At 43.0% G+C, this 21,824-nt stretch overlaps 1 protein-coding gene across 8 annotated transcripts in view; it reads right to left on the bottom strand.

Moving 5' to 3' along the window:
• Nucleotides 1–21,824, bottom strand: part of R3HDM2 (R3H domain containing 2) — a 141,795-nt gene that overhangs the window by 11,938 nt on the left and 108,033 nt on the right. For 2 of the 8 annotated variants that reach the window (XM_087814594.1, XM_087814595.1), the window contains 9 exons: nucleotides 18,962–19,057; nucleotides 16,029–16,060; nucleotides 15,877–15,930; nucleotides 11,279–11,511; nucleotides 8,786–8,958; nucleotides 1,616–1,858; nucleotides 1,157–1,283; nucleotides 751–911; nucleotides 146–300 (listed from right to left, as the gene is read on the bottom strand). In XM_087814594.1, coding sequence (XP_087670720.1) covers nucleotides 146–300; nucleotides 751–911; nucleotides 1,157–1,283; nucleotides 1,616–1,858; nucleotides 8,786–8,958; nucleotides 11,279–11,511; nucleotides 15,877–15,930; nucleotides 16,029–16,060; nucleotides 18,962–19,057 — 1,274 coding nt within the window. Of the gene's footprint in view, nucleotides 1–145; nucleotides 301–750; nucleotides 912–1,156; nucleotides 1,284–1,615; nucleotides 1,859–3,468; nucleotides 3,571–8,785; nucleotides 8,959–11,278; nucleotides 11,512–15,876; nucleotides 15,931–16,028; nucleotides 16,061–18,961; nucleotides 19,058–21,824 lie in introns of all 8 variants that reach the window. The other 6 variants (XM_087814596.1, XM_087814597.1, XM_087814599.1 and 3 more) reach the window with 4 other exon arrangements.

Below are 21,824 nucleotides of genomic sequence, written 5' to 3'. Positions count from 1 at the left end.
ACTCCCTCATATTCTACCTGCTTTAGGGCACCACTGGGATCTTTACCCCTGCCTTTCTTTTCTTAGGCCAGTGAAAACAAAATCATGGTGCAACAGTTGCTGAAGGTCTATGAGAGATGTGCCCAGACTTTCTGGGAGTCCTCACCTCGTACCGTTCTGCTGAGTCGGAGGGATCATGCTGTAGTACACTGGCACGCCCCCTGCTGGGAGACCCCCTTGCACAGACTGGCTTGCAGGGACCAGCATGGGTTGCTGGAAAGGCGGCTGGACCACATTTTGTGAGTCATTACCCACTGGGACCTGAGTAGAGACAAGAAGATAATGACCACTCATACTCCCAATGAGTTCATCCAGAGAATAGCCCAGTCATCACTAGACTAAGGCGCACTATCTTCCTTTTCTAGCTCTCAGAGACTCCTCCTATTTTCATCTGCCTAAAGGAAATGCTTGCAGAGCTACCTCCATTTCCCTCTTCTCCAAATACAACCCTTGAGCATCTGATGTAGAGAAAGGAGCCTGCTTTCCTTTAGAGACTACTTTTCTGGGCATATACTCATTTGCATGGCTGTATAAAGACCAAACAATTTAAATAAAGACTCTTTTCAGATTCTCTGAGCTTTCTCTCAGAGGAAAAAAACCTAAAATTTTATGGGGCAAAGTGAACAATATTTTAGTGTTAGAGATGTCAGACTGGATGACATGGAGGCTGTCCTCCTTTCCCTCATCTCTCCCAATGCAGAATGCACCCACTTGGTAAGAAGGCAGTGGAGTGTACTGAACCACCAGGCCTTGCATCTGGCCCCCCATGCCACTCCTCTGGTTGCTGAGCAGGCCCTGGTTCTGTGGCTGCTGGACCCCAATCATGCCTTGGTAAGCCGCCTGCTGCTGGTTAGGCATCATGGGCTGTAAACCTAGGGATGGGCAAAGAAGAGAAAACATTAGCATGGTCTCAACAATGTTTAGGAGGTCACACTCTATCAGCAATTTCTCTCCAACTGTCTATTTTACCTTTCCTTTTTCTGGAGATCCTGGGTTACCTCTTTAGGATTCTAATCATTCCTGTTTGTTTTTAAAATGGGGATGATGATTCTTCCCTCTTCCCCAGTTTCCACCCTTCCCCTATTCACTGTCTTCTTATACTAGCAGTTCCCCTTACCAGGCTGCTGGGATGGCTGAGGCAACTGTTGACCACGTTGGGGGCTGTAGGCCACCGGGTGAGAGAGAGGTCGATATTGCTGGTTGGAGTTAGGATACTGTCCAGGCGGATAGTAAGAAACCTGGATCTATGGTGAAAAGAAACAGATGTGTGAGGTCACTCAAATTCAGCCCCAACATCCCCAAACTATTAAATACATCAGCGTTGATGGCCAAAAATCTGTGAATGGAGATATTTTGTGTCTGCAACTGCAGCATTGCTATACAAATTTGAAACAGAACAGGAAGGACTTGTGTCATCTAGAAAGACAATCTTCTAACTAGAAAGACAACTCTCAAGTGCAAGGTGGGGAAATGAAGATGAGGGATAGATATTCCCTCTGGTCTAAATCAGGAAGAGAGGATTATAATACTGGACAAACTAAATTAGTAATTGAAGCTGTGAACCTAAGCCACTCACCTGTTGAGGGGGCTGCATATAGCCCTGGGGTGGCAGGACTTGCTGAGTAGGTGGTGCATGGCTAGAGGTGGAATAGTTGGAAGTGGGGAGGGGCTGTCCGGTGGAAGCCATGATGAAGCTAGTCTGCTGAGGGTGCTGGGAGATAAGTGGGGGCTGGAACAGAGCTGCAGATGGGTCAGCTGCTTCAGTAGAACCTTGGCGGCTAAGGCTCATCTGTCCAAAGGGGTTGCTGAGGTCATCTGCCTGTTGAAAAAGTAGTGGAGACTCAAGATTGAGGTGGTATCAAGCCCCATATTTTTGGCTTCAACACAGACACACAGACAGAAATAGCAACCCCATCTACAGCCTTCCTTACCTACACCAAATTTGAGACACTCTTGACTCTGTGTGCTAGGAGGCTAGTCTCCTTACCACATATGAGGTAACAATAGCCACTCTGATTATGATTTTTATTAGAATTTGTCCTGGGGACATGGGAGCAATGACACAACTTCTATATATAGAAAAAACAGGACAACCTAGTGGGTTAAAAAAAAAAAGACTTTAAGTCTTCCCATTTCCTGTCTTCCTCATGCCTCCAACCACATAAAGTGCCCCTATGTTGCCCCAAATTCCATTTTTATAACAAAGGACACAGATAACACCTTGAGTGGTTTATGGGTGGCTCGGTTCATGTGCTCCCCAGCTCTGCCTATGCAGTGGAAAGACTGGTGGGCTCCCACACCTGCTGCTTATCTCCTAACTCCCTCTCGAGGTCATTTCCACCTCTGTTCTCTGACACTTGCCTAGAGTTCTCCTGCCCTTCAGAAACCACTTCCAATTCTCACCTCTGAAAGGAGGCCAGGGTGAGTAGCAGAGCTGGAGGGCGAGACTGACTGGCTAGTCTGTAATTGCCTTCTCTCTCAACCCTCTTCTCTAAGCAGCAAGAGTGATGGTGTTCCATCTCTCACTTGTACGGTGATAGGTTAGTTTGTAAGCTTCCTCATCCCTTCTGCTCCCTGGACAGTAATTGACACACACACAAACACATACACACACAGAGCAGTTCTTTTGCAAAAAACCCCCCAAAAACAAAAAGAAACACACACACAAAAACAAAACCTAGTAGAAACAAAAGGTAATGCTTTCCTGTGGTTTCACTCAATTTTCAGGGATCTGATCTTCAAGTTAACTATTTTACTACCTTAGTGGACAGAAACAGATGACAAGAGGACTGTATTGCTGATTATTTTGAGGACCATATTCTAGGATTTTTCAGAGTAGAGATAAGAGGTGGGAGGAAAGAGGGGATTCTAGTGAAAAAGCAGACAGGTGTGATTAACAAAAAATAAAAAGAAATCAGTCCTCCTATAACCATGAAAGAAATGATCAACTATGAGGCAAATCAGGTCTTCAAAGGATTTGTAGTCAAGGTACAAACTAAATGGCAAGTGTTATGCATTAGAAAAGGTTATTTTTTTTATGTAAAATAACATGGTAACAGAAGGGAACATTTTAAGTTTTAAACCAGTGGTACCAGAGAAGCCTGCAATTGTGTTTTTATTTTTAAAGGAAATGATGAGGAGCCCAGGGCAGACCAACATCCAATTTTGTTTCCCCTCCTAAAACTCAGGGGAACTCAGTGTTCCTCTCTAGCTTACATTTAGGCAGCTTTTGATGGTTAAATTGCTGTGATGAGGTCATTGGAATGGAATCTAGTTCAGCCTATGCTGGCCCCCTCAAGAAGAAACACCTTTTAACATGGTCCTCCAAAAAGTACAACTGCTTTGCAAGGTTGTCACAGACTTACTCAGACATACCCAGAGATACAGGCCACACATGGACAAGATAAAAGGAGGTAATGAAGTTTATACCATGTTGTATTGCTGGGGTGGAGAGACTGGCAGAAGGACTTGGGGACAGGAGCCTGGAGAGAACTGAACAGGCTGCGGAGAGGGCTGCAGAGCTGGGACTGGCTGTGGACCAGCAGAGAGGCATGTGGAAAAGGGAAGAGAAAAGGGAGGCACAGGGGAAGGCAGCAGGGCAGAGATGGGGAGGAATAGGGAAGGAACAACAAGATTAATCATAAAAGAAATTTCACATGAGTAGCAAGGCTGCTGAGCAGGCTGGAGACCAAGCCCAGGATAGATACGGCTTTCACATCTCTGACAAATAGGCAATCTCTCCTATCAGGAGAGACCGAATGCAGATCCCACCCCATTAGCCACTCAGAACTGTGCAGCTTTTGTGAGCAATTTTAGAACTCTCAGAGCCAGGGTTTGCTGCCTGATTCCAAACATAGTTTTTCCCCAAGACATTTTTTCTGAACATATGATTCCTGGGGAGCATGATCATAACCCTCCTTGAATGCCCACTTGAGAAGGAATTCCTGCTTCTGTAGGAAGGCTCATTCAAGGTCTAGTTCAGCTCTCCCAGCCACGCTCCTAATTTCATAGCACAGCTCTCCTGGAAGAAGTGCTCATTCACAAGGATCATCTGCTTCCCAAGGGCAGAGAAGGAAAAAACAGTCAATTCACGCTTGGTTCTGGCTACTTCCTCCTGCTCCAAGATTGTTCTGTGCAACTCCCAGCTGTGAGGGCAGTATGAAAAATGCCCCCATAAGCAAACAGGGAGGGATTTAGGAATAAAATATAAATAGTCTAGTTTTAACTTCTGTTCCTTTAGTCCCTTCATTAGCCTCAAGCATGAGGATTTGGTGTATTCTAAGGCAACTAATAGAGTTATTTTCTCTCTCTCTTCTTCCTTTCTAGCCATTTCAATCCCTCATCAGTTCTCCAGCTATGGCCCCTGGTGGTGACAGGAGGGGTGGGAGAAAGGGGAGAGGCTAGGAATGGAGAGGGAAATAACACTTACATTCATTGTCTAATTTATATGCTTTATCTCATTACAGCTTCACAATCTTATAAGGAGTTACGATAGCTTATATTTGCAGTTAAGATAGTAAGGTTCAGCTCTAGCAGGTTTGCTCAATGGTTAGAGTGTCGGCCCATGAACTGAAGGGTCTTGGGTTCGATTCCGGTCAAGTTCAGTTGCAGGCTCGATCCCCGGCCCCGATCCCCAGTCCCAGTCAGGGCATGTGTGGGAGGCAACCAATAGGTATGTCTCTCACTTTGATGTTTCTCTCTCGTTCTCTCTCTCCCTTCTACTATCTCTAAAAAGCAATGGAGCCCGGCTGGGCATGGCTCAGTGGCTGAGCATCGACCTAGGATCCAGGAGATAGGGGTTCGGTTCCCGGTGAGGGCACATGCCCGAGTTGTGGGCTAGGCAGCCGATTAATGACTCTCTCATCATTGATGTTTCTATCTCTCTCTCTCCCCCTCCTTTCCTCTCTCTGAAATCAATAAAGATATGTTTAAAAAAATAAATAAATAAAAAGCAATGGAAAAAATATCCTTGAGTGAAGATTAAAAAGAAAGATACCAAGGTTCAGAGAAATTAATTCACATATCCAGGGATCACACAGCTAATATGGCAGAGCTTGGATGGGAACCTAGTTCTGCCTGACATATATTCTTCCTTTCCACTCTAGCCGTAGGGAGGGCAGGAAAGAAGTTGAACAGAATTTTACAAATACCTTTTTGTTTGTATAATTCTCCTTTCAAATTTAGAGTAACAAGAGGTGTGGGGACCAAGGAATCAATATCTCTCCTGCCATATATCTCTAGAGAGGCCCTTTCACAGAGGGGACTAACTTCTAAAAGTGGAGAGCCCAGGTATTAAAAGTCCCCCAAAATGGAGAATACTCCTGATATCTGGATTAAATAAAATGTATATCATCTTGGTTAAGAAAAAGTTACTGTGTCACCTGGGAGAGATGCTGCCATAGCCTTGAAAACAAACTTTCAGTTCTCCCAGCATACCTATTTTCTGTAAGCCAGTGGAATTCCAAATATAACTGCTGGCCAAGCTTCTCAGCATGAGCTACCTGTGCTGGTAGCTTTTAAACCTATTTTCTATTATCCTAATCCTCTTCTCTCTCTTAGGGGAGGGCCTAATGTGCTTTAGGCCTTATATTCTTTGGGTGAAGAAAGGGTGGCCATAGAGAAAGTGAAGTGGAAAGTGAAGAGGGCTGCCAGATTTCCTCACATTTATGAGTTTTGAGTAAAGAGTGAAGAGAGGCCTGGCCAGTGTGGCTCAGTGGTTGAGAGTCAACCCATTAACCAGGGGGTTAATAGTTAGATTCCCAGTCAGGGCACATGGCCAGGTTGTGGGCTAGATCCCCAGTATGGGGTGAGCAAGAGGCAGGTGATCGATGATTCTCTCTCATCACTGATGTTTCTATCTCTCTCTCCCTCTCCCTTCCTCTCTCTGAAATCAATAAAAACATATTAAAAAAAAAAAAAAGTAAAGAGAGAAGAAATGCTCCTCTCTTAGGCCTTTCCTGACTGAGAAGGGTACTGGTAAAGGTAGGCGTCTCAGTGCTATTTTTAAGTTATACCACTACTACCCTCAGCTACAGTTTTCTTTTAAGAGTCTCAAACTCCAGAGTTAGAGAACTTCCTAAAAACCACAGGGAAGCCAAAGACTGGCGCTGAGGGATGTGACTGCCACCTACTGGTGAATTCTGGACTAGATAATTGGTTCTTAGATACATGACTGGGCCCCAGGAGAGAGGTTCAGAGGGCTCCTTTTTAAGAGGTCCATTCCACTTTAAGTAAATTGAAAATAAAGGTAGCCTCTGGCCCTTTAAACCTCAACCTCACTTCTTGGTTTCTCATGTCCTACTGATATATGATATGGAGGCCTGCTCTGATAGCAGAGGCCTGCCAAGAAGGGAAGAAGCACAGTTTAGCCAGTAGTGTCTCCAAGCCTGAGACAAATGCCTCTTGCTACAAAGCTAAAGGTAACTACCTTTTCTCAGTTTCTCTTCCAAAGGAAAACCTTCAGAGATAGCACAGTGGTGTGTGTGTGTGGTCACTTCCTTTATCCCTGTTGTGTTTGAGAAACAGAACAGTAAATATTCTGGGACTTAGCAACTTGAGTTTGGAGAGCCATCAGCACTGAGAGACAGGGAAAAAGAGAAAAGAAGAAAGAAAAAGGCAGTAAGAAGAGGAAGAAAAGGATAAAGAGAGAAGGAGAAAAAGTGGAGAGAAAGAAAAAAGGGACTATATATTGGGGTGGGGTGGGGGGGTGTTGTGTATAATATTAGCAGCTACCACAAATGCTTCAGGGAAACCAAAATTCCAGGATAAGAATTTTTGGTTTGGAGTTTGTGATCACAATTAACTTCAGGAATAAATTTCTGAGGGAGCAGAGATCTCTATACCAAATAATGCTCCCTGATTCCCAATCTACAGGGCCTAACTTTAGCACCATACTCCCTGCAGGTCAGTCAATACCAACAGCTGACCCACTGACGCTCAGGATGCAGAGGCAGAGATAGAATCTGAGTAAATCTGGGATTCAAGGAAAATCACCTGGACATTGTCTAAAATTTTTCAGCCCACCCGGTTAAGCTCAGCGGTTGAGCATCGACCTAGGATCCAGGAGATCAAGGTTCAATTCCCGGTCAGAGCACATGCCAGGGTTTGTGGGCTCCATCCCCAGCCAGGGGCCTGCAGGAGGCAGCCAGTCAATGACTCTCATCCTTGATGTTTCTATCTGTCTCTCTCCCTCTCCCTTCTTCTCTCTGAAATCAATAAAGATATATTTAAAAATAAATAAACTAAAATAATAATAAAATTTTTCAGTCCAAAATGGTTATTCTCTTTACTGTACTTCTTCTTTATTCCTGTTCCATTATTGCTATGTGTTTCTAGATATGGATAGTGGGAGGAGGCAGATGGAAGACTAAGAGGGAGAAAAGGGAGGAAGACTATATTAAAATCCATACATTTTAGAAAACTAAAAAAAAAATACTGGGCTCTTAGAAAAGTGAAACACACACACAGAAACACAGTAGAAGGTAGCCAGAGAGAGAAGCACAAAGTTTTACCCACTTAGAGGTCTAAGTTAAGATACAGACAGGGAAAAGCACACACATAGGCCATACTTCAGTATGGAGCGAGGTAAGCTGGTATAAATGAGATTTAGTGAGGCAGCAGTAGAAGAAGAAAGTCAGTCAGAATTATAGAGAAACTGATTTAGGGACTAAGATGAAGGACTAGAATGATCTGCACATGGGATGTTAAAACACAAAGCAGCGTTTCCTAGTTCTTCACTGTTCTTTATTTTAGCTTCATTTCACAGTACTTGAATGGGGTAGTACACTGGGCCATTCTGGGGTCTTTCCACTCTAGTTTCCAGTTCCTGGGGTATGAGTGCTTGGAACTTGCTTCTTGTACCTATGGAAGAGATATATCTGAGGCTAAGCTGTACTTACTAAACAGAGAGACAAAGGAGCCTGTCAGGTGAAACAAGAATTTAAACTACAGCACAAGAGAGTACAGACATGGGCTTCCTGACTACCAGCGAATACTTCAGGTTAAAGCATGGGCTTTATTCACGAAGACCTCAGAGCAGCTCTCCTCAGTGTATTAAGGAGATTTTTAAACCTAGAGTACTAAGGTTCCATTTAGAATAGGATTTGACTCTTATGCTGATGGCTTGGATGGCCCCCATGGAAGCAAAACTTCATTCACACCCTAGTTGGTACCAACATCTACCCATCCAACAACAGGAGGAGAAAGAGGAGCTCTTTTATGGCATAGAAAACAGAAAACATTGGGGGATTTTTGTACCTTATGGCATAGGTACTGCAGGAGCCTTGAGTGTTATTTCTTTTTCCCCCAACACAAAAATATATGTTTATGGGTCAACAGTCACATGAGTACATTCAGTCAAGACTGGTGGGAGCTGTGGTCTTTTTAAGTTCCATATATATATATATCAAAATCACCTTGCTAATTATACAGGATGTACAGGGAGATGGGGTACAGCAAAAATGTGGAATAGGGTAAAAAAAAGTCCCACTGGTACTTTTCAGGAGGAAAAGGAAGAAATATATAAAGCAAAAACCTCCCAGACTGACTCTATGAAGAGCACTTTGGCCAAATCTTCACCCTTACTCTTCTTTCCCCAAAACTAACAAATGAGAAATGGGGGGGGGGGGAGTGGCATGTCTCCAAAAGCAGATCTTTCCTGCCACCCACAGCACAAGAGACATGACTGTACTTCCAGAGTTTGCTTAAATCTTAGCAAAGGGGACTCTGGCACTGAGTGATGACTCACCTGTGAGATCATGTGATTATTCAAGGGTGACTGTTGCTGAGGTGTGGGTGGGAGAGCAGGAAGTTGTTGCTGCTGCTGCTGCTGCTGCTGCTGGGCAGTACAAGGGAGAAGGCCCCGGACAGACTGGGATGAGGTGACCTTGTTGCACACTTCTGGGGCACCTAGTGCCATACCTAAGGCAAAGAGGAGACCCACCAAGAGCTGTAAACACAAGTCATGAACATACCACCCCTGGAGGGCCCAGCTGCAGGACTCTAGTCTTCCTTTGCTCTTTCTCCTGTCTTTTTGTCCATTTCCTCAGCTGTCTTGGGAAGATCCACATATTGACACAGATGCATTTTAGCTGCCCTGATGATGGGAGTCCTCATCTTAGCAGGTTTCTGCTCCCTAGGGACAGTAGCCGCCTTGACTGACAATGTTTGGTTTTAAAACTGAACTAAATGTGCTAAGTCACCTCCTCTGAAGTGCCTAGAATCTGTCCATCATGATTAGATATCTGAAAACATAATTGTTTCCTGGGAAGGCACAGATTCCTAGTCCTTTAAGAGACCTGTTTTCTCTTTGATTTCTTCTCAACTTTCAGCATCTCAAAAAGTTGCTGAGAAGGCATCCTTGCCTCTCCAAGCACATGCCTGTGTACACAAATACGCACAACCTTCATCTACTTTCCCCATTTCCAGGCTTCTCAAGTCATGCGTGCATTCACACAAAACACTTTTACTGAATATCTACTGTGTGTCAGGCATTGTATGCTGAATTGAGGACATTAAGATGAAGGGAATATAGTCTTTGCCCTTAAGCAGCACAGGATCTCCTGACAAAAGATGAACACAATGATTACAATCTCATAAGGATAGGGATGCATCACTAATGTAAACAAAATTGTATGAAAGCAAAGATGAGGAAGCAATAACTCCTGGAAGAGTCAGAGGGAAGGGTTTAAAGATGAAGTGGCAGGAGAGATGGGTTTGAAGGATAATAGAAGGTTTGTAAGACTGAGAGGGGACAAAGCTAATGTCATATTAAAAAAATCGCTGGATGCCCGGCCGGGCGTGGCTCAGCGGTTGAGCATCGACCTAGGATCCAGACGATCAGGGTTCGATTCCCGGTTAGGGCACATGCCCGGGTTGTGGGCTTGATCAATGACTCTCTCATCATTGATGTTTCTGTCTCTCTTTCCCTCTCTCTGAAATCAATAAAGATATATTAAAAAAAAAAAAAAAATCGCTGGAGGGCCAGAGAAAGACAGGTATGAAAATGAGACTGAGAAGGCAAACTAGAGCCAGGAAGTTATGCCATATTAAGTAATTTGGATTTTACTATGCAGGGAATGTAGAAACATGAATGTTTTTAAGAGGAGTGATTTTATTAGATCTATGTTATAGACTAGTAAATTGGCTCTAAAAAGAGCTGAGGATGGAAAACCAGTTTGAGGGCTAGTGTCATAACTAAATAAGGGAAGATAAAGGCCTGTATAAAGGCAGAGGCATAGAATTAGAAAGGACGTATCAGGGAAGGGCAACAGAGACCCAATAGTCAGAGGCAAAAATTTTCACCACTACTGATGTCTTCTGAGGATAAGACCTACAGAACTTCTGGGATGAGAATCAAGCAATTCTTCATATGCAGGAGGATGGTGAAACAGAGGTCCACTGGGCATAAAGAGTTCAATATCCCTCTGCTAAGAGTGTAACAGGAATAGATGGAGAAGGATACACAGCAGATTAGAAGAGCTAAAGGGTCACTACAGGACTGGGACGTGGAACATATGCTCCTTCTCAGTGACTTAGCTCCAGACAAACAGCCATGGAATTATCTCTCGAGGTTCTAGCCTATTGGCTGCTACCAATGAATTACAAATAGCTAAACTCTAAGGGTTCCCTCTGCTCTACAAACCCTTTTTATAATCTCTGAGGCCAAAGAATGAAAGCAGCTATCATTCTCATTTCAAATGTAACCCGAACTTGGGCTGACAGAGATGTACCACCTCAGTCAGAAATCAGATAAAATAATCTAATCCCAATCAGTTTTTTTCAATTAGGAAAGAAGGTCTGGAAGAAAATCAGAGCGGGAACTCAAAAGGACAACGGATTAATTCAAGAAATCAAATTTCCTCTCATTTAGCTGTGCTAGGTTTCCAGGATACAGTACTGGGACAAGTGTTTTGTTAAAAGTAAGTATCAGCACTAGCAGGTTTCGCTCAGTGGTTAGAGTGTCAGCCCAAGGACTGAAGGATCCCAGGTTCGATTCTGGCCAAGGGCACACACCTTGGTTGCAGGCTTGATCCCTGGCCTTGGCCAGGGGCGTGTAGGAGGCAACCAATCAAGGTGTCTCTTTCACATCGATGTTTCTCTCTCTCCCTTCCACACTCTCTAAAAAGCAATGGAAAAAATGTACTTGGATGAGAGGGGTGAAAAAAAAAAAGTATCAGTGATGTTTTATAGAAAACAAGCAAGAAATGTTGGGCATGACAGAGGTGAGAAGTTGCAGTACCTGGCCTGGAGATCCTTCCTGCACTGCCAGCTTTACTGTTCCCAATGCTGTCACCCCGGGTGAGGATAGAGATTCCACTGAAACTGCTGGCTTTGGTGACAGGGGGCCGCATGCTCCGAACAGAGCCATCAGAGTCTGTGCTGCTCCAAGGCCGTGGCTCCAGGGATTTGAGTTCGCTGTCTGTGCTGCTCTGGCGGCTGCTTGAGGTGCGGCTTAGCCCCTCACGGTTCCCCCTGTAGAGACCACAGTGGTCAGAGTATCCCCCACCTACTACTTCTGTAGAAGGGCTAGGAGAGAGTTCATTTCTATTCTTTCAATAACAAAGAAGGGGTGAGGGTTGGGGAGAGGATGGACACTGACTTCTTGTTAGTTGGCTGGCCCACTAAGAGTTGATGAGAGCAGACAGAACAATATCCAGTATAGTAACAAAGAGCACAGGGGCAAATCTGGAAGACAGTGCACTGGCAACTAATTTAATACATTAGACCAGAGGTGGATGGGAAACCACATACATGATGCTGAGATTGGCTGTAGTCTCTTCCTCCCAACTCCCCATTGCAGGGACCCCATACATGCAGGAAATAGTGGGAAGCAGAGGGGTACCATCGCTTTCTGGGAGTTCTTAAAACAAAAGGACTCCTAGAAGTTACTAGTGCTAGAAGGCAGGAGTAGCCAATGACATGGATAAATCCCACAACAGGACTTCCACATAACAGGTGTCTAAGTCAGGAGAGGTGTTTCTTATGACCACTGTTCCAGGGGTGGGAAGAAGAGTATAGTGGACTAAAGGGGCACCCTGGAAAACTCAATCTGATAGTCTGCATTTATCTAACCTGTTTTGTGGAAGTTCTGTGTTGGTATCTGAATTAGTTCCAGGATCTCTAAGGACTGAAGTCCTTGGCATGATCAAGCAAATATTACCCTGGGGCCCAGGATGGCAAGCAGCAGGGGGAAGACTGTGTCTAGCTGCCTCCATATTAATAACCCCACTGTCCTAGGCAATGCTATGGAGAAAAGGGATTCATCCTCTCATATTTTGCTCTAGAAACACCAGGGTTATCCTGATGCTCTAAGCGCTGCTTGTGTCTATAAATGGCTATACTCAAGATAGATAGGGTTGGCTTGAAAGCCCTAAGTCTTGAGCTCTTACAGCTTCTTAATCAATAAGCAACCAAGAACCAGGAATTTTCCTTTCACATCTCCCATTCCCAACAACTAATGACCTAAGGAAACCAAATGACAATTAGCAAAATTCATAGTAGCTTGAGCTCCCTCCTTTTCACCACCATTCTACCCAAGGCAAATAGAAAACCCCATCCCAATCCCCTTAGCTTCAAAGACACTAGGCTCAGAGTTATTCTAATATTGAAAGGTATTCCTTAAGGGGGTAGTATTAAAGAAAATACCTTTCTTTATAGACTATCTGCTCCAAAGGTACTATAGAGAAGATGGCCAAGATATTTGCCAGAGTCACTATTTTAGTTGCTATCTAAGCCAATCATGGTGGGATAACAACACACTGGCACAGCTGGTTAGGGACATGCCATTTCTTCTCTGAATCCCAAGTAGATTTATACAGAACCTCAAAACTTATCTCTATATCATTAGAATAGAGGAAAATATTCCTGGTTCACCAAAACTTTACCCCTTTTTCTTGGTGATGTCAAAGTAAAATGGGAAACAAGAAAGAAGTATAAAATCAGGGAGTCTCAAGGAACAGAACCAGACCTTAAGTGAGAGCCAATAGTCTGCCTCAAAGGACAAAGGCAAGTCTACTGAGAGGACTTAATAAAGATGTATGTGTGTGTATGTGTTTGTCGGGGTAATGGGATATAGCAGTCACAATGGATGAGGCTAGGCTGCTCATTAGATACTAGAGCTTGAATTTTGCAAAAGTCCTAATGGTCTTTTATACCTAAGTCAAACACTGGACTATCTATTAGGACAATTCTGCCATTTACTTTCTCTTCCTACCAGAGGACAGTGAATGAGTCAACTTTAAACCAAACAACCTGGGAAGCTTGAGCCAAAGTGGCAGCACTTCTGTACTTATCCATTTCCCTCACCTAAGACAGTGATGGCCAAACACTCAAAATTAGAGAATCTAAGCAGAGTCTTGGCCAGGAAAGAGATTCGTTTTCCTTCCCTACGACCACACCCAACCTCTAGTCAAGTCTTTCCACTTCACTAAAACTAAAGCAGTTAGGGAAAACTACCAAAATCAATTCTGAGCACTGGATTGGGTTGTATATGTTAGAGATGGGGGTGAAGGACAAAGAACATTTGCACTTCATACTCCTGTGAAATCAGAGCTCACTTAGTTTTTACAAGTAGATTTAGTGCTGTGAAAAGTCCAGTTTACTGTGCCTGACAAGTGAGTAGAGAAGTTTGTGGAAGAGGTAGCAATAAATATCAATAACCTTCATTGTGGCTTATTTATCAGTAGAGTAGAATCTTTCAAAGGATTGGGAAGCTGCCATGGTTACTGCCAATTGTGGATGAGGAAATCTGGTATATCAGTTTTTGTTTTGCAAACTTGGGAATAAAGGTATAAAGCAGTTAGAGAAGATCAACTTCTAATCATCAGAGTTCTGGATTAGTACCCAAATAGAGAGAAAGAAGTACCCCCTTAAGAGTTCATGGAACTACATTTAAATGACCTAGATCTTTGCCCTAGCCAGTTTGGCTCAGTGGTTAGAGCATCAGCCTGAGGACTGAAGGGTCTCAGAGGTTTGATTCTGGCCAAGGGTATGTACCTCGGTTTCAGGCTCAATCCCAGTAGGGGTGCCTGTGGGAGGCAACCAATCCATGTGTCTCTCACATCCCCCCCTTCCGCTCTCTCTAAAAAGCAATGGAAAAAATATCCTTGGGTGAGGATTTAAAAAAAAAAAAGATAAATGACCTAGATCTCTAATCAAAACTCAGTATGGAAAGCAGCAGCACAAAAGAGGTCTGGATAGGAGAGGGCTGCACCTGTTCACTAGATCCTTCAAGCTATTATCTGCAGTTTGATACAGTTTGATGCTCCGCAGCACTAATAAGGGCATCATTCTTAGCAGTAAGTCTGTATTAGGGCTCTGAATGGAGCACTACTCAGACAGGAAGGGGTGACGCCTGTAGAGAGCTGGTGTGGTACGATGAAAAGTACACTGGACAGAGTCAGTCCCAGTTTTTCCACTAATAGCCATGAAAACTTGGGTTGGTCACCTAATGTCTCTGCTTTTGTTTTCTTTCATGTAAACCAATTTACCAAATCAGGACACTGAGACAACTCAATCAGCTACAGTATACTTTAGCAACTGTCTGTCAAGCATTGTGCATGAAGTCACACATAGAAGTTAGTTAAAAACTCCTGTTCATTATAGGTATTCTGGCATGATTTTTGACTCTGAAGTGTACAATATGGAACAGGGATTTATTTATTTTTTAAAAAGGGGACTCTATCTCGACCACCACTACCAATGCAGAACCCTTTCTGCATGGGGCTTTCAGATGGAACTAAGGGTGGGACAGTCTAGAAAAAAAAGTTCAGAGATACAGAAAGGGAGATAAATCTTCCATCCCAAGAAAGGAAAATCTCTCTATCCCAATCTCCAGAAGGTTTGACTAGCTTTAGAAAGGATAACACAGAAAGGACAACTGAAGTACTGGGGATGAGAGCTCTAACTAGTCTGTTAGTCAGATCCTATCAAGCATAGGATTCAAACAGAGAGAAGACCTTTAGAAAGGGATAGACATGAGTCCAGGTATTAAATACTTAGGTTTTCTGTGCTCTATAGTTTTTCTACAGTAAATGGGAAGAATATACTTAAAATGGGTTGGTGCTAGGATAGGGTTCTAAAGTAGTTCTTCTCTCATCACCACCTTGTGTAATCTGCTGGGGTAGAACAGAGAGACTGAAATAAAAGAGAGGTTCTCATGACTGCTTTGTGGAAAATTGAGAATATTAGGTACGGAGAAGTTAATATAGCAACTTTCACCAACAATTAAGAGCAAGTCATAGACAATAATATAAAGGGCATGCTCTAAAGCCCTTATAAGGCAGACAAGTCCTTTGAGAGATCCTCATGGAGCCTCAGAAATCGATGGGTGATCTTACCGATTACATTGTTCCAAAGAAAAAACTACAAAGACAGAGGTGTCTTTATATGTGTTTGTACTATTTTCTCTTAAAGATACAAAACATTCCCTATGCTGGGTCAGAGATAAGCTCTTCACATCTTTCCACAGTTTCAGAAAAGGTAGCTTAGAAGACACACATTCTTTTACCTTAATATGTTGAGCTCCTCCAAAAATGCCCAATTCCAGCAAATTTCTGGGAAGAAACAGTACCTATCCCATACAACTATTTGGTCCCCTTCATCACCTACCCAGGACTTAAAATGAAATCAGCAACAATAAAAATAAAGTCATTGAGCAGAAGCTGTTTTTCGTTTTTTAATGGGGAAAAAATATCCAATGTTGCAAAAACCACAAACTGAATTATTCCACAAGCAGCCATGCATGGAGCAAACTCACTCCGCTGAAAAGATTACAACAAAACAAAACAAAACAAACAAAAAAAACAACAAGGAAAGATATAGATTACACAGAAGTACCTAAAAATCTGCCTTCTCTTGTGAGAGCTAGAAGAAAAGGCTTCTTTGGAGAGTCTGTTGGTTAACATCAAAGAAAAGCATCATTACAGGATTATATTAACCTCACTGACAAAGCTCAATGAGAAGCAGGGAACATGCTAAGTGGTACTAACCTGATGTCATTTAGATATCCGTTCTGGCCAGTCTAGGTGAGGGGGAGAAAACGGAAAATAACTTATAAGAAAACAGCATGGCATAACCGAAAAGGGTGTCCATGATGCTATGAATACCCAAGGTCCTCAAACCAAGCTCACCCCCCAACAGGAAGAGAGGGAGCAGGGACAGGATGACCCACACCCACACACCCAATCTGGCTTCTCACCTTTAATGGGAAAGAGCATTGATCGTTTTTAGCCTTCCCAGAGTGTTTAAAAAGAGAGGTTGATAAAGGTAGGAGTAGGAAAGAAGAAAAAGGGAAGTATTAACCTAACTATTATTTCCTTTTTAAGCTCTAAATTTATTCTTTCCAGAGGTAAGCTGAGCATAATAATTGGTGTGCTTGGTCCTAAAGAGTGTGTTCAAAGGAAGGAAAAAGGGAGACAAGAGAAAGAAATTTAGCTTTTTGGAAATCATCCTCAATGATTATTCCATTTCTGTCCTCTACACTGGCCAAAATGAAAGACATTCTGACCTGAGACCCAAGGAGAGTAAGAAATTGGGGAAGCAGGTACTTTTTAGAGCCTAGAAAAAATGAGAAAATTAAAAGCCTGAAACATTCCATTTGGGGATCATTTCCTGACAAAGCCACTGAGCTGAGTGAAGTAAGCATTATGGCGGACTCCCAAGCCTTAGAAAAAGGTACTAAGAGTGTCCAGCTGTTGAGCAGAGTGGGCTCCACACAGAGCAGAGCCTATATGGGGCACTTTTCCCAATACACAGCTCAGGTTCCAGAGAAGGCTGCATCATCAGCATTTCCATCCAAACACCCTTCTTGCCACTTCTCTTTCTTTTTGGCCTGCCTCTTCCTCAACTCCACCCTTAATCATCTCCCTTTGACTGGCCAGGTTCCTCTCCACATGGGAATCTTTGCAGTATGGTGGGCTTTGGCCATTTTTCCTTATCTAGACCTTCTGAGATTCCTACTACAGACGTAGGAAGTGCTGAAATGAAAGTGATAAATCCGTAAGGATTTAACAAAGAACGTGTCTATTAGTAGAGGCTTGAGAGACTAAAATCAGGAGGAAAAAGGAGAGAAGAACTAACTTTCGACTTTGTTATGGCTGTAGTAAACATATTCCAATGTTGTTCATAATTAGCTCCAAAACCCTATTAAAAGTTGCTTGTACTTCCAGAATATCTGTGGCTTTGCTAATGGCTGGCATGACCGGACAGTCATTTTACATGTGTCAGTGAAGCAGAGGTGCACATCACAGATCGCTATGCTATGATGCCACTGGTACTTCTTAATCTAAAGAGCTCAGAGCAGAGCAAGCTACTGAGAGGTAATTTACTTTAGGGGTTAAGTGCACGGACTCCAGCCAGACTGCCTGAATTAAAACGCCAGACTGCCTGAATTAAAACACCAGCTCTTTCACTAACGGTGTAATCTTAGGTTACTTAACCTCTCTCTGCCTCAGTCCCACATATATAAAATGAGGAAAATAATGTAACCTACCCCATAAAACTAGTATGAGGGTTAAGTAATTTAAGTGCTAACAGTATCTGAAAGACAGTAAGCACTATACAGATAATTGCTATTATCATTCACCAGCCAGTTCTGTTTACAATTTAGGGTCACCACTGGCCACAGCCATGTACAAATGACCTCTTTCCCTTCATTCCATTTGGTTTGCAGGTAAAAGTTAAAGAACCCTCTTTGGAGGATTATCCAATTATCCTGATTGGATAATTGGAGGATAGAGTTTTCTGACTCAGAATGGAAGTCTATGTAACCGAAAGTAAGAAGACTCCTTCTTTTTGGACTTTGGGCCAGAAGGTTTGTCACGTATCTGTCCCCAGTGAGGATCCTTGGAACACTTGGGTCTCCTGAGACAATGGAACAAGTTCATAGAGGAGTTCAGTTTTCCTGAAGTTGGAGACAATATTTTTCTGAGCTAGGTGATGATGAATAGATGTGTGTGTGTATGTATACAGTCTTCTTGACGGAAGGGAGAGCGGGGAAATGGGAGGAGAGTAGTGTCCATCTAAGTGTATTGATTAGAACTGGCCATGTTTTGACAGTGAAGGGAGGCTGGCTCTTCCTCCTTTGTTTGCTAATTTGACTGTAAGATGGTGCTGTTATCTGGATCCTACATTTCCTGGAGATTTGTTCCTCCCTTGCTTATCCACAGCCTTTCCTAAATTTCTGCTATATTTCTCTTTAGTCTGGTAGGCAAAGGTCACCAGATACAGGAGTATCAAGTATATTTGATATGGCCCACAATTCTTAAGAATAAAGTTGCCAAAAATGATTCACGTTGGCTTTTGGCCCAAGGAGCCAGTCCTATTCTAAGAAGCAAGTTAAGAAATATAGAAAGAAAGAGACTTTATGTTCAGGTAGAGACTGGAGGGGATTAGTGAGTGGTACATTCTGTGCATATGGAATGTGGAGATCAGAGAATGGATGCCAGATCTGTGCTCTAACAATCACCAACATATCCTAAAAATGAGGCTGGCCAAACAAGATAAATGTATAGGCTGTGTGGACACTAAGTCTTCCACTTAGAAGCAAAGACGCCTAAAATGGATAGTGGAAGTGAAAGAGGGTAAGCGGGAAGAGGGTTTTGACAGGCAAGATTCAGAGCCCTTCCATAAGCCCTGCCAAAACCATTTCTATTTTCAGTCTAATCATATCCACCAAATTCAGCCACTCCACTTGTTCTCTTTGTATGCCATACAGCAGAATGTATTAAAAAATACAAATAAAACTCTGCAGCTTCCTAATAAGCCACATTTAATTTTAGAGATCAAATCTGGGGATGGTTGATTTTGGTTAAAAAACAACAACAACAACAACAACACATTTATGGAGGGTTCATTCCATTCACAGTTCCAAAGATTAAGAGCTAAAAGCTATGGGCTGACAACTCTCAGAAGCTACACTTACCTCTCGGGCAAATATTCTCTCTCGGACCCTTTGATATTCCTCCTCTCTCTCTTCTATTGACTTGCTCCTCCTTCCATCCTGCAATGGAACTCTGATCTAGATCGATGAGCAGAATTAAGCTAGTTAAGTTCTCCTCGTACTGCAAGCTCACTGCACACCAGCAAGGAAGAGAAACCGGGAGAGTTTATAGTTGCCATTAAAAAAAAAAATGGAAAAAAAAAGAAATAAAATTTCCAGTGTTGGACAGGTTTCACTGGGTACATCTGACCATGCAGTTTGGGAGATCAGGTTTTCTGGATGGTTGGGGCCTCTCCATCTCCCCACCCCCACCCCCAGAGTATCAAGAACAACTACTGTTTATAAGGACTGGGTTACTTCCTTATAGTAATCAGGTACTCTTTAATCAGTAAGGATCAAGAGAATAGCTGAGGGAATACACAGCATTGCTCTGAAGGGAAAGCAAGGGACAGGAGGAAGCTAGAGAGGGAGAAGAAACATGTATTTAGCACAGCTGAATGTAGAGAAGAGTTTTACAGATCTAACACCTGATATTATCTCTTCTTTAGTAACTAGTGAATGCCATGCCTGAAGATCCAAGTTACAGACAGCTTGGCAAAGAGGGCCTTGGAAATAAAATCCCAAGGGTGAAGCTAAACTCAATGCTTAAGAATTTATTTTTTTCTCATCTTAACTGTAACTCCTGGAGGGAGGGTGAGAGAAATTACAGAAATAGAGCAGAAAGAGGACAGAGCAACACAGAGGTAAAGAGAAAGAAAAGGAGAATAGAATAGAAAGAGGGATGGACAAAGAAAGGAACAGACAAGGTATGGTGGAGGGAAAGGGGAGAGAGCGATAGAAAGGGAAAAGAAGGAAATAGAGGATAGGGAACCTTACATTCTCTGAGAAATGTAGTGAGATAACTAGAGGGATGGCTGAGCAGATCACCACCTCTGGCTATCTACCATCTAACTCTCCAACACTGTCTTTTCCTCTCTTGGCCTGTGAGTTGTGAGCACTGTCCTGGGTAGGGTGTTATAAAGTGTCCTTTTCCACACTGCTCTTGAAGGCAAGGAGCTCTGAGGGAGATAACCCATCAAATGAATGTAATCAGGTTATAAAAGATTCTGACTTTCACCCTAGCCGGGTTGGCTCAGTGGTTAGAGAGTCGGCCCACAGACTGAAGGGTCCTGGGTTTGATTCCGGCCAAGGGCACATACCTCAGTTGCAGGTTCAATCCCTGGTACTGGGCCCCAGTCGGTGTATGATGGGAGGCAACCAATCGATGTGTCCTTCTCTTTCACATTGATGTTTCTATCCTCCCCCCACCCCCCCGAAAAGCAATGGAAAAATATCCTTGGGCAAGGATTAAAAAAAAAAAGATTCTGACCTTCAATTCAGGGGCTTTGAAAGCTTCGGACGAAGCAGCCAAGGAGACTGCTGCTCTAGGCTGATTTTCCTCATCCTCACCAAGGTAGGCATAACTTCAGGAGTATCAACTTTTGACTAGATTTAGTTCTCACTAGTCTTAAGAACCTAAATTCTACTACATGTCCTTTTACAAATCCCATTCCAAAGACAACAAAGGACCTTACAGTGCTATACTGTCCTTAGCCCCTAGCCCTGGTAAACCAGTGGTAGAGTAGAAAGAGCATAATGGGCTTTGAGGTCAGGAGGGATCTCAGCTCTGCCACCTCTGAGTAACGTCACTTCAGGCAAATAACATCTCTTGGACTTAGTTTTCTTACATTTAAAGTGGGCCTAATAACCCCCATCTGCACTGGGGTGTGGAAAAGATTAAGAGGTAATGTATATAATGTGTTAGGAACAGAGTCTAGCTCATTGAAATAACAATTACTGTGTTTATTATTAATATCACAGACAGAAAGTGTACAGAGCCTAACCTATTGTGGATCAAGCCTGAAGCTGAGAGATGAAAAGTTCACAACAGGGACAGATTCTACTCTGCCCCAATGTGCCTCGAGGCCTGAATAATTCCTGATCCACAGACAAAAGGTTTTAGGAAAATGGAGAGAAGGGCATCAGGATGGAAAGGCTCTTTCTTGGTTTTTAAAATTTGTCTTTTTGTATATTTCATCGTTTTCAATCAGACCCAGCATGTTTGCCCACAACAGATAATGGCACTTTTCTCAAAAAGACTCCCTCACATACTCAAGAAACAAGCAGGAAAAGTCCTGGTCTCAAGACCATACAATATCCTAAGGAAACTAATTTGACTCTAGAGGCAAGATATTATAGTTATCATTAATTACTGAGACTCATATTGGTGCTACCCAACCTTGCTTTTCAAACCTTAATCCTGGTTCTCCACCTAACCTCCTTTGTAGGCCAAGCAGAAGCAGGCTTGATCTAAACTCTGTATGTGACTAGAAAACTAACCCCCAAATAAACACTTACTATCTAAAGGGTAGGCTCAAAGTCAGAGGAACAGCCAGGCCCGTAAATGAAAGAATGGGGCAGATTGTTCACTTCTCATTTCCATAGAAGTGGATCAAAAAGGGGATAAAACGGGGTTCCCAGCATCAAAAGCTAAATTAACTCACTCACCTTGGTGAAAGGACTTGGGAAAAGAATTTGCAGAAAGGGATCAGAAACACCTTTATAAGTGGGTAAATCAGATCACAACTTTGCCAGTTCAAGGCTAGCCCTGAGCAAGGATAAGAATGGAAGTGGAATAAAGTAGCTTTGGGTGGTTCCCAAAGAAATCTCTAACTATTAAAGAAAAAACTAATGAAGCCATCAACTGAATCAAGGCTGAAACAGGGAGGGACCTTGCTTTGTCCCTAAAGGATGTGGAATTAGAAGTCAGTGGCAGAACCAGGGAGTTCCAGGCCAAATGAGAAAA

The sequence above is a fragment of the Miniopterus natalensis genome, chromosome 2, assembly GCF_054644295.1.
Source record: "Miniopterus natalensis isolate mMinNat1 chromosome 2, mMinNat1.hap1, whole genome shotgun sequence".
Classification (NCBI taxonomy): Eukaryota; Metazoa; Chordata; class Mammalia; order Chiroptera; family Miniopteridae; genus Miniopterus; species Miniopterus natalensis.
This window is presented reverse-complemented; position numbering and strand designations above follow the sequence as displayed.